General features: G+C 39.4%; 3 protein-coding genes across 5 annotated transcripts in view; 2 read left to right on the top strand and 1 right to left on the bottom strand.

Moving 5' to 3' along the window:
• Positions 1-21: 21 nt before the first annotated feature.
• ndufa2 (NADH:ubiquinone oxidoreductase subunit A2) lies at positions 22-3,201 on the top strand. 2 transcript variants are annotated; one of them, XM_017491801.3, is made up of 4 exons: positions 22-159; positions 731-914; positions 1,549-1,655; positions 3,031-3,201. In XM_017491801.3, the coding sequence occupies exons 2-4, from the start codon at positions 811-813 to the stop codon at positions 3,120-3,122; spliced, it is 303 nt and encodes a 100-aa protein (XP_017347290.1). In that variant the 5' UTR covers positions 22-159; positions 731-810; the 3' UTR covers positions 3,123-3,201.
• A 1,763-nt stretch (positions 3,202-4,964) lies between these two features.
• arsib (arylsulfatase family, member Ib) lies at positions 4,965-10,248 on the top strand. 2 transcript variants are annotated; one of them, XM_047161946.2, is made up of 3 exons: positions 4,965-5,551; positions 5,686-6,426; positions 6,509-10,248. In XM_047161946.2, the coding sequence occupies exons 2-3, from the start codon at positions 6,128-6,130 to the stop codon at positions 7,911-7,913; spliced, it is 1,704 nt and encodes a 567-aa protein (XP_047017902.1). In that variant the 5' UTR covers positions 4,965-5,551; positions 5,686-6,127; the 3' UTR covers positions 7,914-10,248. The 2 variants fall into 2 exon arrangements, with proteins under 2 accessions (XP_047017902.1, XP_053543610.1); XM_053687635.1 differs by having other exon boundaries at positions 4,965-6,426.
• A 1,106-nt stretch (positions 10,249-11,354) lies between these two features.
• Positions 11,355-15,415, bottom strand: part of LOC108278861 (uncharacterized) — a 5,813-nt gene continuing 1,752 nt past the window's right edge. Inside the window, exons 3-6 of the mRNA XM_017492513.3 lie at positions 13,938-14,249; positions 12,867-13,028; positions 12,098-12,220; positions 11,355-11,905 (exon numbers count right to left, since the gene is read on the bottom strand). Coding sequence (XP_017348002.1) covers positions 11,730-11,905; positions 12,098-12,220; positions 12,867-13,028; positions 13,938-14,249 — 773 coding nt within the window. The 3' untranslated portion in view covers positions 11,355-11,729. The remainder of the gene's footprint in view (positions 11,906-12,097; positions 12,221-12,866; positions 13,029-13,937; positions 14,250-15,415) is intronic.

The raw sequence follows: 15,415 nt of genomic DNA, 5'->3' as shown, positions 1-15,415 counted from the left end.
CTGCGCTAAGAGAGAAAGTGTTGCACATGCGCAGTCCGAAACGGAACAATGTCGGGAGACAAACCGCTACAAGAAAAGAAAAATCATTTTTAGAACAAACAAATATTCTGTCATAGTGGAGATATTTTGAGCCGATTTTAAAGTCAACACTGCCTCCTGGTGAGCTCACCGTTTAACATAGTTTCTTTTCTTATAATTAGTAATCATTTGTATGTATTTATCTTATGTAGTATTTAGCAATTTTATTTACTTTATATTAAATTATGATTTGCATAAAATATTAAATTGAAAGGGCGAAAAGTACCTTCTTTTTCTGAACACCAGAAATAGTGGATTTGAAGAAATTATTTATATAACATTTTTCCCCACAACATTATCATGCTCATTAAAATGTTTAGGACAATAATTATGAGCTTCATTTTTTAAATATAAGTTTCTAAATTAAAGTGGACATTTAAACGCATTGTCTGGTATTAGTCATTAAAATAATATACTAAGCAAAAAAGGCACATAAAAACTCTATATGTTCCGTATTCAAATCACAGTGACAGTTTTTTTTTTACATTGATTGAATTCAGTAGATGGGTAAACGGGTATTTGAAGTATTATAAAAGGTTTGATTTAGATTAGATTAGGATTTGATTGTTTATTTTCAAATCTTCATATCGTTGAATTTAACACTGAAATTAGTGTTAGAGTTTCAGGGTGTAATGTGTGGGGTGGTCGCTAGGTGGCGTTGTGGCGGTTTATTATCCTCCGAACACAAACACCACAGAAGAAGAAGCAGCTCCGGGAAGGTCGGACAGTAAGATGGCGGCGTCCGCAGTGCGAGCGATTGGCTCTAATCTCAGTAAAAACCTCCGCGAAATTCGTCTTCATTTCTGTCAGACTTCAGCTGGCAGTCAGGGAGCGAGGTAAAGAGCTGAATACAGAGTTTAATCAAGAGTTTATTAACATTATTCTACTGTTCATAAACGCTAACGCTGAGTTAGCACTAGCTAAGTAACAATAGCCTTTACAACACACAGCTTGTTTCCTGCTGTTCACTGGACATTTATTTATTTATTTATTTATTTACTTACTTACTTACTTACTTACATCATAACACCATAAAACACGGAGAATTACAACGAGTTATATAATTTCAATCAGTTTCATTCGGTATTAGCTGCGACAGGATATTTTCGGCAGGATATTTTCTGCAGGATAAAAACACAGTCAGAAATGGCTTTAATATGATTAATTATATACATTAGTTGACTAATTTACTGGTTATTTATTTACACTGTAAAATTACAGCTGCTGGGAATTAAAGTAATTACGAGGAGTGTTCGAGACAAAAACTACAACTTTCAAAATAAGTGTCAAATAATTATTAATGATTATTAATAATAATCAATAATAATCATCATGGTCAAGAATTCAGTAATGATAATTAACCAAGTAAATAAATAACAAATTATGTCCAGAATAAAACAAATCTGCTGTAACTGTGTGTGTGTGTGTGTGTGTGTGTGTGTGTGTGTGTGTGTGTGTGTGTGAGAGAAGGGATTTTGTACAGCAGCACTATGTGACCCTGAAGAAGGCGAATCCTGAGTTTCCCATCCTGATCAGAGAATGTTCTGCTGTTCAGCCCCGACTGTGGGTGAGATACGGTGAGCTGAATCATTGAGTCATCACACGACTCTGCGCACACACACACACACACACACACACACACACACACACACACACACATACTCACTCCTGCGTTGCCTGGAAAGAGCAGATATATACACACTATATGGCCAAAACTATATGCACCCCTGACCATCTCATTCCAGATTTTTTCCTTCTTTGCTGTTATAATGTGCTCCACTCTTCTGGGAAGGCTTTCCACTAGATTTTGGGGCGTGGCCGTGGGGATTCATGTTCATTCAGCTACAAGAGCGTTAGTGAAGTTGAGTTTAGGTGCTGATTTTATGATGGTGAGGAGACTCCAGTTCATCTCAAAGGTGTTCAGTGGGGTTGAGGTCAGGGCTCTGTGCAGGACACTCGAGTTATTCTACCTTCTTCCAACCTTCACACACCACGTCTTCATGGAGCTCGCTTTGTGCACAGGGACATCATGTTGGAACAGTGTTTGGGATTCTTAGTTCTAGTGAAGGGAAACTGTAAAGCTACAGAGTACAGAGACGCTCTATACAACTGTGCGGTTTATACTTTATGTTAACAGTTTGGAGAAGAAGCACGTATGGGTGTGCTGGTCAGGGGTGCACATACGTTTGGTATCATAGTGTGGAGAGATATCGGTTCTCAAAACTCTGATCAGTCAGTGATTGGCAGAAGCCTGGAGAGAAGGATAGAGTTTATTTTTTTGTGAAAGATGTGTGTGTGTCGGTGTAATGTGGCTGCAGTAGTCCGAGTCAGGGAGTTATTACACTTCAGACTCAGTTTGTTATTTTGAGTCCTGCAATGAATAAAATTGTGGCCTTTATATTTTATTTATTTAATGAATTTTTTGTGTAAACAAACCATGCAGATGATAATTAAATTGAATTGAATAGATTAATAATAAGAATATGTAAACTATCAGTGTAGAGTATAGACTCCTACTGCAACGGCCTGTCTCACATCCTCGTACTAACTCGAGTCACACGTGTGTCCAGTCACAGAATCAGACATATTTACTCCACACGTTTACTTTAGATGAACCCGACCTTCTTTTAGTAACCGTATTAACCATATAAATAAAATAGAATTATTAATACATCAAACACATGGTTCTGTGTTTATTTAAAACTTGTATAAATTTGTTTAAGTCATCTGTACACTGAATAATCTGCTCCTGAGAAGGTTTGAGACTTCTAACAGATTTACAGAAAGGATAAATCCTGGATCATCTCAAATAATCAACATTCTAATCCAGCTCTCTCAGTAATCCAGCTAAAGCTGTTTATACACACATTCAGGGGCTAATATAGGAATATAAACTGTGTTTGTGTAATGTAAATGAGATGTAATAACTGCTCTGTGTTGTGATTGTTCCAGCACTGGGTAAAGAGCAGAGTGTTCCTCTGGACAGCATGAGCGCTGATCAGGTGGCTAAAGTTCTGGAGCATGCTGTCAGTGTGAAAGTCTGAGACGTGTTCTTCACCTTCCTCTAATCTCACCTTTCTCTGTGTGTGTGTGTGTTTAATAAATGGGTCTCATTAAAGCTTCTTTATGATGTCATTATTTTATTCTTCAGTATTCGTGACTGCAGTACACTTAGTGGCCGCTAGGGAAAGCGCACACCGCTTTTTCGTGATGAGCTGTTTAACACTAAATACGCGATCTGTTTCAGTACAGATGTCCGGCTGTTCTGCTCCAGACTTCCGGCGTGTGTTCTACAAATCCGAGTGTTCTTTATTATTATTATTATTATTATTTTTTTTTTATCTTTCTGGAGGAATTAAAACGAAAAGTGAAAATTAGAGAAAGGTTTGATGATGCCCCGAGTCTGATATATCCTCCAAATCTAAATCTAGCACCATGAGGGTGTGTAAACCTTTGCACTGAGGATTTCTGCGAGGTGAAGCAGATCAGGAACCGTAACTGCAGTTATAAACGCGCGGAAAGTTTAATTCTCCACGCCATATACGGCTTTGACCAGAAAAATGCGAGGAGGAGGGGGCGTGGCTACGGACACAACCACCAGCTCGCGACAGTATGTATGAAAGATACAGTGCGCGCGCGCTGTATGCTGTTGCCAGGTCCTCGGTTTTCTTGGAATGTATTCGGTTGATATAAACAGCAATTAACTGCAAAATGGAGATTGTTTATTTCTTTTAAGCGCAAAACCAGTGACTTATAAATAGAAATGAGGTTTTATAGCTATATTATGCACTTGATGCGCAAAATGTAGTTTTATAGCATTCTTTCATTCCCTCTCTCAGCTTCAATCCCTACCTGCAGTTATCTTCTGTAACGAAATAAAAAATATAACTGAATAATAATTGTAATAATAACGTTGGTTTCTTCTGTAATCTACGACCTCTCGTTAAATGTGTACAGAGACTTTATGAAGAAAAATAAAGCTTAGAAGAAAACAAAAAAGATAGTTGGTGTCTCTGGAGAGTGTTTGTAGCTAGAACAGGTAGCTTGTGTTGCTAAAAATCAACCAATTTCCTCACTGATTAGTGTGATATTTAATTTCTGTTTCACTTGTGAGAATAAGATATAAATAGATATATAAGTATATAGCAGTGCCTCTGGTGAGTGTTTGTAGCTAGTACAGTTAGCTTGCACTGCTAGCAAACACTAAGTTTTTAATTGATGAAAGTTTTTGTAGACAGATTTCTTGTCCTGTCAATGTTTTTAACTTTTGTTAGTTTTTTTCAGTGTAATTTATTTTGTATTTTTTATTTGTTTTATGTTGTCTGTAACTGTGAAATGACTTTCTGCTGCATATCTTGGCCAGTACACTATTGAAAAACAGATTTGTAATCTCAACAGCCTTTCCTGGTTAAATAAAGGTTAAATAAATAAATAAAAACGAAGCCTGAGACGTAGCGTAGGCTACTTCAAACTACCAATTTTCAAACTTTTTTTCACTTAAATTTAATTTTAAGTACATTTTAAATACAAATAAGTCGTATACTATAGTAAATCGTGTGCCGCAGGCTACATTTTGGTCGCTGGATAGATGGTACACGCAGACAAGTGACAGCAGAACGCTCGCTCCATGTCCACGAGTGACACTGGGGTGAACGCAGATCTGGATCAGTGATGAAGCAAACACATAAAACATGCTTAAGCAGAACCAATGAAAACTATGTGGAGTTCAGCGACTATAAACACGATCCAGAGCGGCTTCTGTAGCACATCTTCGTCTTCAGTTTATGCAATTACATAAATTGTTGTTCCTTAAATTATTTAACAAAAGCAAGCTCATCAGAGCTGAGACCAGCTACAGAGAGAGTTTGAGAGGTCAGAAAGGGAAGATTTTAATTTCTTTTCCTCTCACTGGTCTGATTAGTGAAGTCCTGAAAGATGTAAGCAGAATGTGTATAGGCGATTGGAGAGAGACGTGTGTGTTTATTTTCAGTCTCAAACTCAATACAGATGTGTCTCAGAGGTGTGCATTAGAATACAACAGCTGGAGGAGAGAGCGATTTTTACATTTAATACAAAAGAAAGGCCTCGTTCGTTAGCATGAGAGTCTTTAGTAACTGCTTTCTCCTAGAGTCATGCTGGATTAAATGACAACTGAATTAATTTGGAAAATATCTGGAGGAGCGATCGGAGTCGACATTATTAGCATGAAGCAGAAGAGTGAAAGAAAAAACACTATTATTTACTCATTAATGGGTAATGCATTAAAAGGTACGTTTTAAAAAGAAAGTAATAAGAAGGAATTAACTGGACTTTCTCACATTTCAGCTGAACACTGCTGATCTAGATTTTGTAATTGGGGTATTTTTCATGCAGATCTGGCAACCCTGAGTTTCTCACGTCAGAGCTGAAGTTGGAGAAGTTGGATGAGACTCAAAACCTGTGGAAACAGCAGAAACTCAGAGGAATGACCGCTGTGCGTTAGAGTAAAGCTTCATTTCTACTTTGGTCACCACTTTTTCACCTATTCTGGAATGAGAGTGGAGTGAGCTGCTTGCTTTATCTGTTATTTTCCTTCTTCTTTTTTTTTCTTTCTTTTTTTAAAAGCAGAGTGTTGGTGTTCCATTGATGAAGGATAGCTTTAGTATAAATGTGTTTTCAGTCCTGCATGTTCACTCAGTTTGGAGAGACAGGACACGATTCGGCAGCTGAGGACTAAACAACTTTCACACAGCAGTAGTAGCTTGGTGCTGGGATTTGAACTCATCACCTTCTGGTCTAGAGCCCAGATCCTTAACCACTGAGTCACTGCGTCCATGTCAGGAAGTTGTTTTTATGCTTTCTGGATTAGAAGGACGCTGGATTTAACTCACAGACATCTTCATGAACCAACACAAGATGTCATGGCAATAAAAGAAGTGGATTTTAGAGGACAGAGAAAAGCTCGAATGCCTTTCAGACCTTTAACTCGTCCCATGTTCCTCACTGTACATTCTCATCTCTATGGACGTGTGTGATTTCCCTTACGCCCCGCTCACGCCCCCCTGCAGCCATGTTGTTTCTGTGTGTTCTGTTTGTTATATTGGATCTGGGCGGAGCTCTATGGGACTGGATGAAGCCCAATCAGGTGGAGAGTGACTCGGATCGTTTCGGCGGCGTGTTTAAACCCAGACCTCCTCCTCATATCATCTTCATCCTGACTGATGATCAGGGCTTTAACGATGTTGGCTACCACAGCGCTGAGCTGCACACCCCCACCCTGGACAAGCTGGCGGCTGAAGGTGTGCGACTGGAGAATTATTATGTGCAGCCGCTGTGCACGCCGTCACGCAGCCAGCTCATCACGGGCAGGTAACTTTATTCACGGCTTAGCTTTCTGACAGCTCTTACAGCCGTTAGCATGCTAACAGTGACTGACTGTATTTCTGTGCAGGTATCAGATCCACACGGGTCTCCAGCACTCGATCATCCGCCCCCGCCAGCCGAGCTGCATCCCGTTGAACGTGTCCACACTGCCACAGCGTCTTCAGGAAGCCGGTTACTCCACCCACATGGTGGGAAAATGGCACCTAGGCTTCTACCGTAAACGCTGCCTCCCGACGCGCCATGGCTTCCACACCTTCTTTGGCTCGCTGACGGGAAGCGTAGATTATTACACGTTCTACTCGTGCGATGGGAAATCTCTGTGCGGCTTTGACCTGCACGACGGCGACTCGTTAGCGTGGAGCAAAGCGGGAAAATACTCAACTCACCTGTACACTCAGAGAGTGCGCAAGATTTTAGCAACACACGATCCGTCTCAGCCAATATTCATCTTCCTGTCCCTTCAGGCGGCTCATGCTCCTTTAAAACCGCCCAAATCCTATATTTATCCGTATCGCGCCATGGGGAACGTCCCACGCAGGAAATACGCAGCGACAATCTCCATTGTGGACGAGGCAGTGCACAACATCACGTATGCGCTACGCAAATACGGCTACTATCGCAACTCTGTCATAATTTTTTCCACAGATAACGGAGCGCAGCCGTTCACCGGAGGGAGCAACTGGCCCTTAAGAGGGCGCAAGGGGACTTACTGGGAGGGCGGAGTCAGAGCGGTGGGGTTTGTGCACAGCCCGCTAATACGATACAAGCGCAGGATTAGCAAAGCACTAATCCACATCACGGATTGGTTCCCGACTCTCGTACGGTTGGCCGGAGGAAACATTTCACAGAATGAGAAATTGGACGGTTTTGACGTTTGGCCCATTATCAGTGAGAATAAAGCATCTCCCAGGTTTGAAATCTTACACAACATCGATCCTCTGCATCGGCGCGGTTTAGGGTCACTGCAGGAAGGCAAGGGATTGTGGGATACGGCAGTCCAGGCGGCCATAAGAGTCGGAGACTGGAAGCTTCTGACCGGAGATCCAGGTCACGGAGACTGGATCCCTCCTCAGGTGTTAACCAGCTTCCCGACTGGATGGTGGAACCTGGAACGAGGGAACGTGGACAAGGAAAAGAAGTCGATTTGGCTCTTTAACATCACGGCAGATCCGTGCGAGAGAAACGACCTAGCGGAGAACCGACCCGACGTGGTGAAGAAGCTCCTCCAGCGCCTGGCCTTCTACAACAGCACAGCCACGGCGGTCCGGTACCCGCCCGACGACCCGCGCGCCGATCCACAGCACAATGGTGGGGCCTGGAGACCGTGGGTGAAGGACGAGGAGAACGAGGTGAATTGGGAGGGAGTCTACTACAGACGAGGAAGGAACCGGAAGAGGATGAAGTGCAGGCTCTGCAATGTCCAATCATTCTTTAAGAAACTCAACAAAAAGATCCTGGCCAGTAGAATATGAAGAGATCCGGAACCTTCGCACCGAGACATCACACCACTCTACAAACACTTCATAAAAGAGAGAAGAACCCAAAGGGCGCCTTTTAAAAGCAGACCTGGAACAGCATTAATATAAAATTCATATAGAATCAAATGTTCTAAAGGTTCTAGTTTCCTTTTTCTCTGAACAAATGTTTCCTACAGAGGTTCTACTTGGAACATTTTCTGAAAAGGAAACCCTCTTGTGCCGCACAGAACTTTTAAGAGTTCCTTGTTTAAACTAACCTTTAAACATTAGCAGGAAAACTGAAAGTGTAAGAAATCAGTGTGTAAAAAGTCTAAATGTTTTGATGAGGAACCCTGAAGAGAGACGAGGGCAGGTTCTGCAAAGTACACTTCAGTTTTTAGAAAAAAAATCTTTTAATCTTTTTAGCCTTATTGCTTAAAGTTCCAGGTCAGGCTTCATTCCAAATAAGTTTACTTCTTTAGACTTGCGCTTGAGCTACGAGTATAATGTTGCTAGTAATGAAAGCTAGATTCCAGTTTAGCATCATGTGAACCACTTAATCATCGCACACGCACATCAAAACACGCAAGACAGCAGTTTGTGTTTAATCAGTTTTGTAAAACAGAAGCATGAACTTTATATGCTTTAAAAGTCACAGAAAGTGACACATGGAGGATCCCAGCTCTCAGACATCACATCGGTTCAAATGTGGGTGAAAGTAAAAGGGTTTAGTTTCTCTCATATACACTGCGATGTAAAGACGATAAGAAACAGAACACGAGGCAGTGATGGAGTCGTGAACTCTTCATCACAATGCCTTTATAAAGAGAGAGGAAGCAAAAAGAGGAGAGAACACTTGACCAGTATTCCCTAGTGTGGTGATATCATGTGGGTGTGGCATTTTTTATTCTGTAGGTGTGGCATTTCTCATTCTGTAGCTGTGGTATTTTTCATTCTGTAGGCGTGGCATTTTTCATTCTCTAGGTGTGGTATTTTTCATTCTGTAGGTGTGACATTTTTCATTCTGTAGGTGTGACATTTATCATTCTGTGTGACATTTCTTATTCCATGGGTGTGGCATTTCTCATTCCATGGGTGTGGCATTTTTCTTTCTGTGGGTGTGGCATTTCTCATTCTGTGGGCATGGCATTTTTCAATCTTTATGCATGGCATTTTTCATTCACTGGTCATGGCACTTTTCATTCTGTAGATGTGGCATTTTTCATTCTGTGGGTGTGGCATTTCTCATTCCTTGGGTGTGTCATTTCTTATTCTGCTGGTGTGACATTTCTCATTCTGTGGGAGTGGCATTTCTCATTCCGTGGGCGTGGCATTTATTATTCTGCAGGTGTGACATTTCTCATTCTGTGGGCATGGTTTTGCTCTTTATATGGGCGTGGTCTTCCTCTCTAACACACAAGTTTCTCAGCAGTAGAGTTACTGAAGGCTTCTGATCAAGAATTTTGTGAAAGCAGCCTTTGTTTCTGAGAAATCCAAACACACACACACACACACACACACTGATGAATCATTAGAAGACAAAAAAACAACAACTCAGTTCTATCAAAGATTCCTCTTTCACAGCTTCAGAGTCTGAGAGAACAGACGACGGTCCAATCTGTGGTCAGAGTTTTATTCTGATCTCGAACACAGCAGGGTTTTTATCTCAGACATCTGAGACAGAATGGCTCGAGACGAGACGAGAGGAAATCTTTTACTCTAGAAGACTGGTGATGATGAACTGTCTTATCTGAGCCTCCACATCACCGTGGAAACGTCAAAACGGATAAACCTGTGAAAGACTACAGAACTACGCAATCCCTAAAACTTTATCCAGTGATAATCAAGTCAATATTAACTCTGTGTGTAGTTGAGAAAATGAAAGTTAGTTTGGTCTATAACGTATATAACGTAACTTTGTTTACGTAAAATGACTTTGTTTACTGGACATAAAGAAATATTTTTGTTTAATGTTGAGAAAAATTTGTTAGCGATATCACGACATAGCGAGAGTGTTTACTCAACAATGTACTGGTACACCGCAGTTCCACACTTGTTTACATCATTTTATGTAATTTACATAATTATTACATCATCTAGATTTATACATTTATGGATGATTTTTCTTTTCTTTAAAAAAGCACCACAAGTTTATTTTTATTACTTCATTATAATTACAGTGTGTCATTATCGTTAACTTCTAATAACGATAGGAATAATGATTGGGAGACATAATGAGCACATTAATACAGTTGTACTCTGTGTGTGTGTGTGTGTGTGTGTGTGCGTGTATGTGCGTGTGTGTGTGTGTACAATGTGAGAGATGGTGAATAAAGTTTTCAGATCAGTGTTTAGAAGTGAGATGTTCATTTCCTCAGCAGTGTGTGTGTGTGTGTGTGTGTGTGTGTGTGTAGTTTCAGTGTTGAACCTGTTGATACATGTGTGTTATGAACATTAAGAATGAATTTTACGACGTGTAATGACGTGTTCTGGAGGAACTCGATGTAGAAGTTTGATCCTGAGGTGGTTCTCCCGCAGTCCACCAGATCCCTCGTTCGTTTCTTTCCTCCACCGCTCTCAGCTCTTGTTGTTTTTTATTCCTAAAGTCGGAAGTTTTGTTAGCATTAGCTACATAGCTCCAGTAAACCATTTGTTCTCTAATATAATTTCTCAGCCGTTTACATCACGGCGCTGTGACTGAGCTCTGCATTCTGATTGGTCAGGAGGAATTCTCCATAACAGCAGCTCTGACACTAGATCCAGCAGGAAGGAACTAACGCGTCACTGACATTCATACAACATTAAATGTAACTGTAAACAGATAAAACGTGTGACTTGTCTTTTATTTAATAAAGATAATGTATTGCTGTGTGTAACGACCACACAGCAATTCGGTGTGATTTGGAACACATCCAAACTGTGTGTAGAGTTAAAAAGGGGAGAGCAGGAATGCACACACGCACACACACACACACACACACAGGAATGTGGAGAGCAGCTGTGCTTCGTCCATGACACGTTTCCTGGAACTTGGACGAGAAAGAATTAAGAGACAGAAAACCGTGTTTGGGACTGAGACAGACTGTCTATCTCTCAATCTCTCTCTTTCTGTCTGTCTTTGTCTCTGTCTGTCTGCCTCTCTGCCTCTTTCTTTGCTCATAGTAAGGTAAAAGCATCCTTTTATCATAAACTTTAAACTTTCAGGTTTATTTATAGTTATTATTTATTTCAGTTTCTTGGTCTATCTATCATTTGTTCATTATTAAATAAAATATTCTTTTAACAGAACTCATAGTTTTGTGTTCAGTACACAGGCTCTCTACACAGGGTGTACGCAGTGTCAGTGCGGTTCCTCTGTAGTGCACTAGGTGATTAAACCCTGTGTGTGAGTCACTGTGAAGTTGCGTAATTGAAGTGAGTGTTTGTTAGAAACAGCGCAGTGTCGCCTCCTGCTGGTGGAGCTGCAGAGTGAACATTAAGAGGGGGCGGAGTTACAATAAGATGTACAGTTGGAGCTGATGAATAATTATTCTGCAGATAAAGAAGACTGGAACTGGAGCAGGTAAATATTATATACCGTTGTGTGTAAAAGTTTTGGCACCTTTAATGCAATGACACCCACAGAAGGAAATCACGCTTCATCGCTTCAGATGTATTCCTGCAAATGTATTACTATTTATTTGCTGAATGTATTTAACAGATTGAAAAAAAATGCAACAACAAAAAATTATATATAAAGCATGTTAAAAGGTTTTGGCACCCCTTTGGGTACTGCTTAGCAACACAGGTAAATCAGAAGCATTCCTGAGCAGAATAATGGACTCGGTTAATTTAATTCAGTCTGTATGTGGTGAAAGTTTGATTCCCTGTCTCCCAGTTAATTTCCTGTGCCACCTCGGAGTAAATCGCTGTCTCACTCTCCAGAGTTTCAGCTTCTTTCCTCTTTCTCATTCTTTCGCTACGAACGTCCACTTCTGCGTATAAGATGTCGACTTTGGGAATGAAGTCTTTCACAAACAGAATAAGAGAGAAAAGTGAAAATTAGAGAAGAGCTGATTGGAGACTTTAGTTTTTCAGTGCAGCTACAAGTCTATCTCATCCAAATCATGAATAAATATCTTTATAAACCTGGTTTAAATGACTTTATTATGCTCAACTTAAATAACCAATTGCATAAAGCAGATAAAATGAAGTCTGACCAGGGGAATGATCACAGGGTTGTGATGTGGTCTTCAGCGTGATGGTGAGGCAGCACACTGCAGTGATGAGTGTGAGGAACACTGCCATCGCTCCACACAGCAACAGGAAAACTTTACTGTCCACTACACACACAACAAAACCAAATATTTCTACAGGGAACGCATCAGAATGTGAAAGAGTGGATGTTCATCTCACACTTTAACTCAAAAATTTCATGAAAGGAAAAAAGTTTGTTTCACCCAATTCTAGTATAATCTGGAATTCTCTCTCATGGAATTAAACACAACAGGGTGCTGATTATTTTCCTTTAACAGCATGTCCAAAAGTGTTTTATTCCTCTTACACCACAGCAACTTACCAACAATTACAATCTATTATTTATTAAAGAATGACACATATGTTTAACCATTTATAGTTACATTTAATGTAGGCTAACAAGCAGTGACACTGGAGACTCCTTCCATAAACGTTACATAAACACATTTCTACTCGCATATCAGCAATTAAATGTATTTTTAAATTGGTTTATTATTAGTGAAGCATCTGTTACAAGAAAAACGATAACGTATTAGAACGAGTGCATTAATATAAACCTGCACTACTGTCAGAGCCGCTGTTATAGAAAACTAATCAGCACCTTCTGACCAATCACAGTCCAGAACTCAACAGCAGCACTGTGGTGTAAATATTATTATTATTATTATTATTATTATTATTATTATGATGATGATGATGATGATGATGATGATGATGATGAACGTGTCTGACCACAGATCTGTTCTCTCAGTGCGGTCTTTGTAGAAGAACAGTCTGGTGTTAATAACGACTCGTTGTTTTTATTCATGCTGTTGGAAGAATGTTGAGATTCAGCAGATGGCTGACAGAGAGAGTGAAGGTCAGGACTGGAGAGATGATGATGATGATGATGATCTGTGTGAGGGAATGTGAAAGAGGAAACGTCTTAATATAATAAAGAATAATAACAATAATATAATGAATAACTTATTACATTTTGAACATTATATACAGATTTAAGTAAATATTAAACTGACGGCCAATAGAGTTAAAAAAAAAAAAGTTAAATATACACTAATTCTATGATACAAATTTATGAAGTGATATTTGTCACATGGCCGCTAGAGGGTGCAGAGAGGCAGGAGAAACCATCATGGCTGCACAGGAATTGGTGTCAGTCTTCTCTGTGAACTCATCTGTAATTTATACGTCTATTTAAGCCAAATATTAGCACATTAGAATCTACAAGTCTTTAGTGTTTCCACTCTGTGCTGCAAAATAATCATCTGTCTGTAGACAAGATGTAAATATTTTCCCAAATAATGCAGACAGAATGAAAATGTTCACAGCACCCAGAAAATTTGTGTAATTATCTGTGTAAAACTTCTCTTTATAATTTGTTCTGCGGTATCCCTCAGTACTCCATCCTCCGTTTAAAGCATATAACTTTAAAAGACACTAAAAGTCATTAGCTTGTGCAAATGTTGTTCAGCATTTCTCACAATATCTTTAGCTGAGTCTCCTCTGCAGACATTAGCTAGCTGTTAGCATGGTTGCTTATTTGCTGAAGCTGAGCTAATTAGTCTCGGCTCTATGTAATGTTCTGTCTGTCAGTTACAGAATCTGTAAATAATGTTGATGCATCAGATTTTCTTATTGATTTTTGTTTATAAGCTCTGGAGCCTGTTAGCTTTGAATAGAGTTTTTAAAAGAGTGTTTAATAACATCACACACACAATAAGAACAAAGTGTAGATTAGACTCAGACAGTGAGGGAAATCTGATATTCTCTAAAGAGTTATTTAATTCTTGTCACTGAACTTACTGTGAATCTGGAGCATGAAGGTGACGTCACACTGCACTTTTCCATCAGAGTGGAACGTTTCCCACTGATATTCTCCTGAGTGGTTTTTCACACAGTGGCTGATCTTCACTGATCCACTGCTGAACAACTCAACACCGTTTTTATAAACTTTATGGAGCATATGATCTTCTCTTTTACCTTGTAATATAATATTATTGTCCTTCTTCAGGCAGAAGTGGTGTGTGTTTGAGGGAATCGGGATGTGCAGATAGACCGGTTTTCCCAAAATCCCGTAATACAGCGGTGCAGGCGGGAAATCACACAACGAGTCACCTAAAAACCAGAGATAATGATCGGTTTACATTTAATTATGATTTCATTTTTATGCAACACAAAAATATACAGAAATAAAATATTTGTCAACAAGCACATTTGGGTGTGAAGGTCACACAAACTTTATATATATAAGATAAAATAAGATAATACTTTATTAATCCCCAGATGGAGAAATTAGGGTGTTACAGCAGCAGCCAAAAAAAGACAAAAAGAAAAGAAAGAAGAGTTAAATGAGAAGAACAATACCAGGATATATAAAGAGTATATACAGGATCTATAAATACGTATATATGGATAGACATAAGCGCAAACTCTCTATACATTATATATATATATATATATATATATATATATATATATATATATATATATATATATATATATATATATATATATATATATATATACACACAAACACACACACACAGGTTTGGGGAGTAACAGAATACATGGGATGGCGTTACGTATTCAGGATATAAAACACTGGTATTCCGTTACAGTTATGTCATAAAACAAAGTCATCAGATTACAGGTACATTCAGTAAAAAAACTAGAATATTATCAGGATTACAATTTTATTCATTTAAAACCAAAGAAATTAATCTTTTGACAAAACACAATACAGACAGCTGCTTGATTATAGTTCTGGTTCTCTCTCGCCAGTTGTGACTCACGTGAACAACCGATTGATGCAGGCATTAATACATTTCAGGCAAAGTTAATTGGTAGAAATGAACACAAATTGTTCTCTGAAATGTTTTTGTTAGGGGGCCATATGTCCTCTTTTCCCGGGACATGTCCTCGGACCTTAAAAAAGCATCTAAATTTGAGAAAATGTCTGGGATTCAGCTTTAGTTTCATTATGATGTGTTTATGGTCTAATACTGCATCACATATGTGCATGTTGGCGTTGTTTTAACCCCTTTCTGTAAGTCCCGCCTTCTCGCACATCGATTGGTCGGTTATAAAAGACTTGCAGCAACTATTGTCCAAATTCCTGCCTCTCAGTCGTTATCCTCCTCTCCGTGAACACGTGAAGGTGAAGCATTGCTGTGTTCGGTGTTAAACAGTTACTCGAGAATAGCAGTGGATGAAGCTGACCCGAGTCGAAACAACACCCATGACCATATAAGGTCGTTGTTTATTTCATGTTATCGCACTGC

The sequence above is a fragment of the Ictalurus punctatus genome, chromosome 18 (genome assembly GCF_001660625.3).
Source record: "Ictalurus punctatus breed USDA103 chromosome 18, Coco_2.0, whole genome shotgun sequence".
NCBI lineage: Eukaryota > Metazoa > Chordata > Actinopteri > Siluriformes > Ictaluridae > Ictalurus > Ictalurus punctatus.
Note: the sequence above shows the minus strand (reverse complement) of the source record. Positions and strands in the feature narration are given on the sequence as shown.

Excerpts from the sequence above, each read along its gene's own strand:
- ndufa2 (XM_017491801.3), top strand. The coding sequence starts at position 811 with ATGGCGGCGTCCGCAGTGCGAGCGATTGGCTCTAATCTCAGTAAAAAC. Across the intron at positions 915-1,548 it reads GCTGGCAGTCAGGGAGCGAG|GGATTTTGTACAGCAGCACT; the intron begins GTAAAGAGCTGA and ends GTGTGAGAGAAG. Across the intron at positions 1,656-3,030 it reads CCGACTGTGGGTGAGATACG|CACTGGGTAAAGAGCAGAGT; the intron begins GTGAGCTGAATC and ends TGATTGTTCCAG.
- arsib (XM_047161946.2), top strand. The coding sequence starts at position 6,128 with ATGTTGTTTCTGTGTGTTCTGTTTGTTATATTGGATCTGGGCGGAGCT. Across the intron at positions 6,427-6,508 it reads AGCCAGCTCATCACGGGCAG|GTATCAGATCCACACGGGTC; the intron begins GTAACTTTATTC and ends ATTTCTGTGCAG.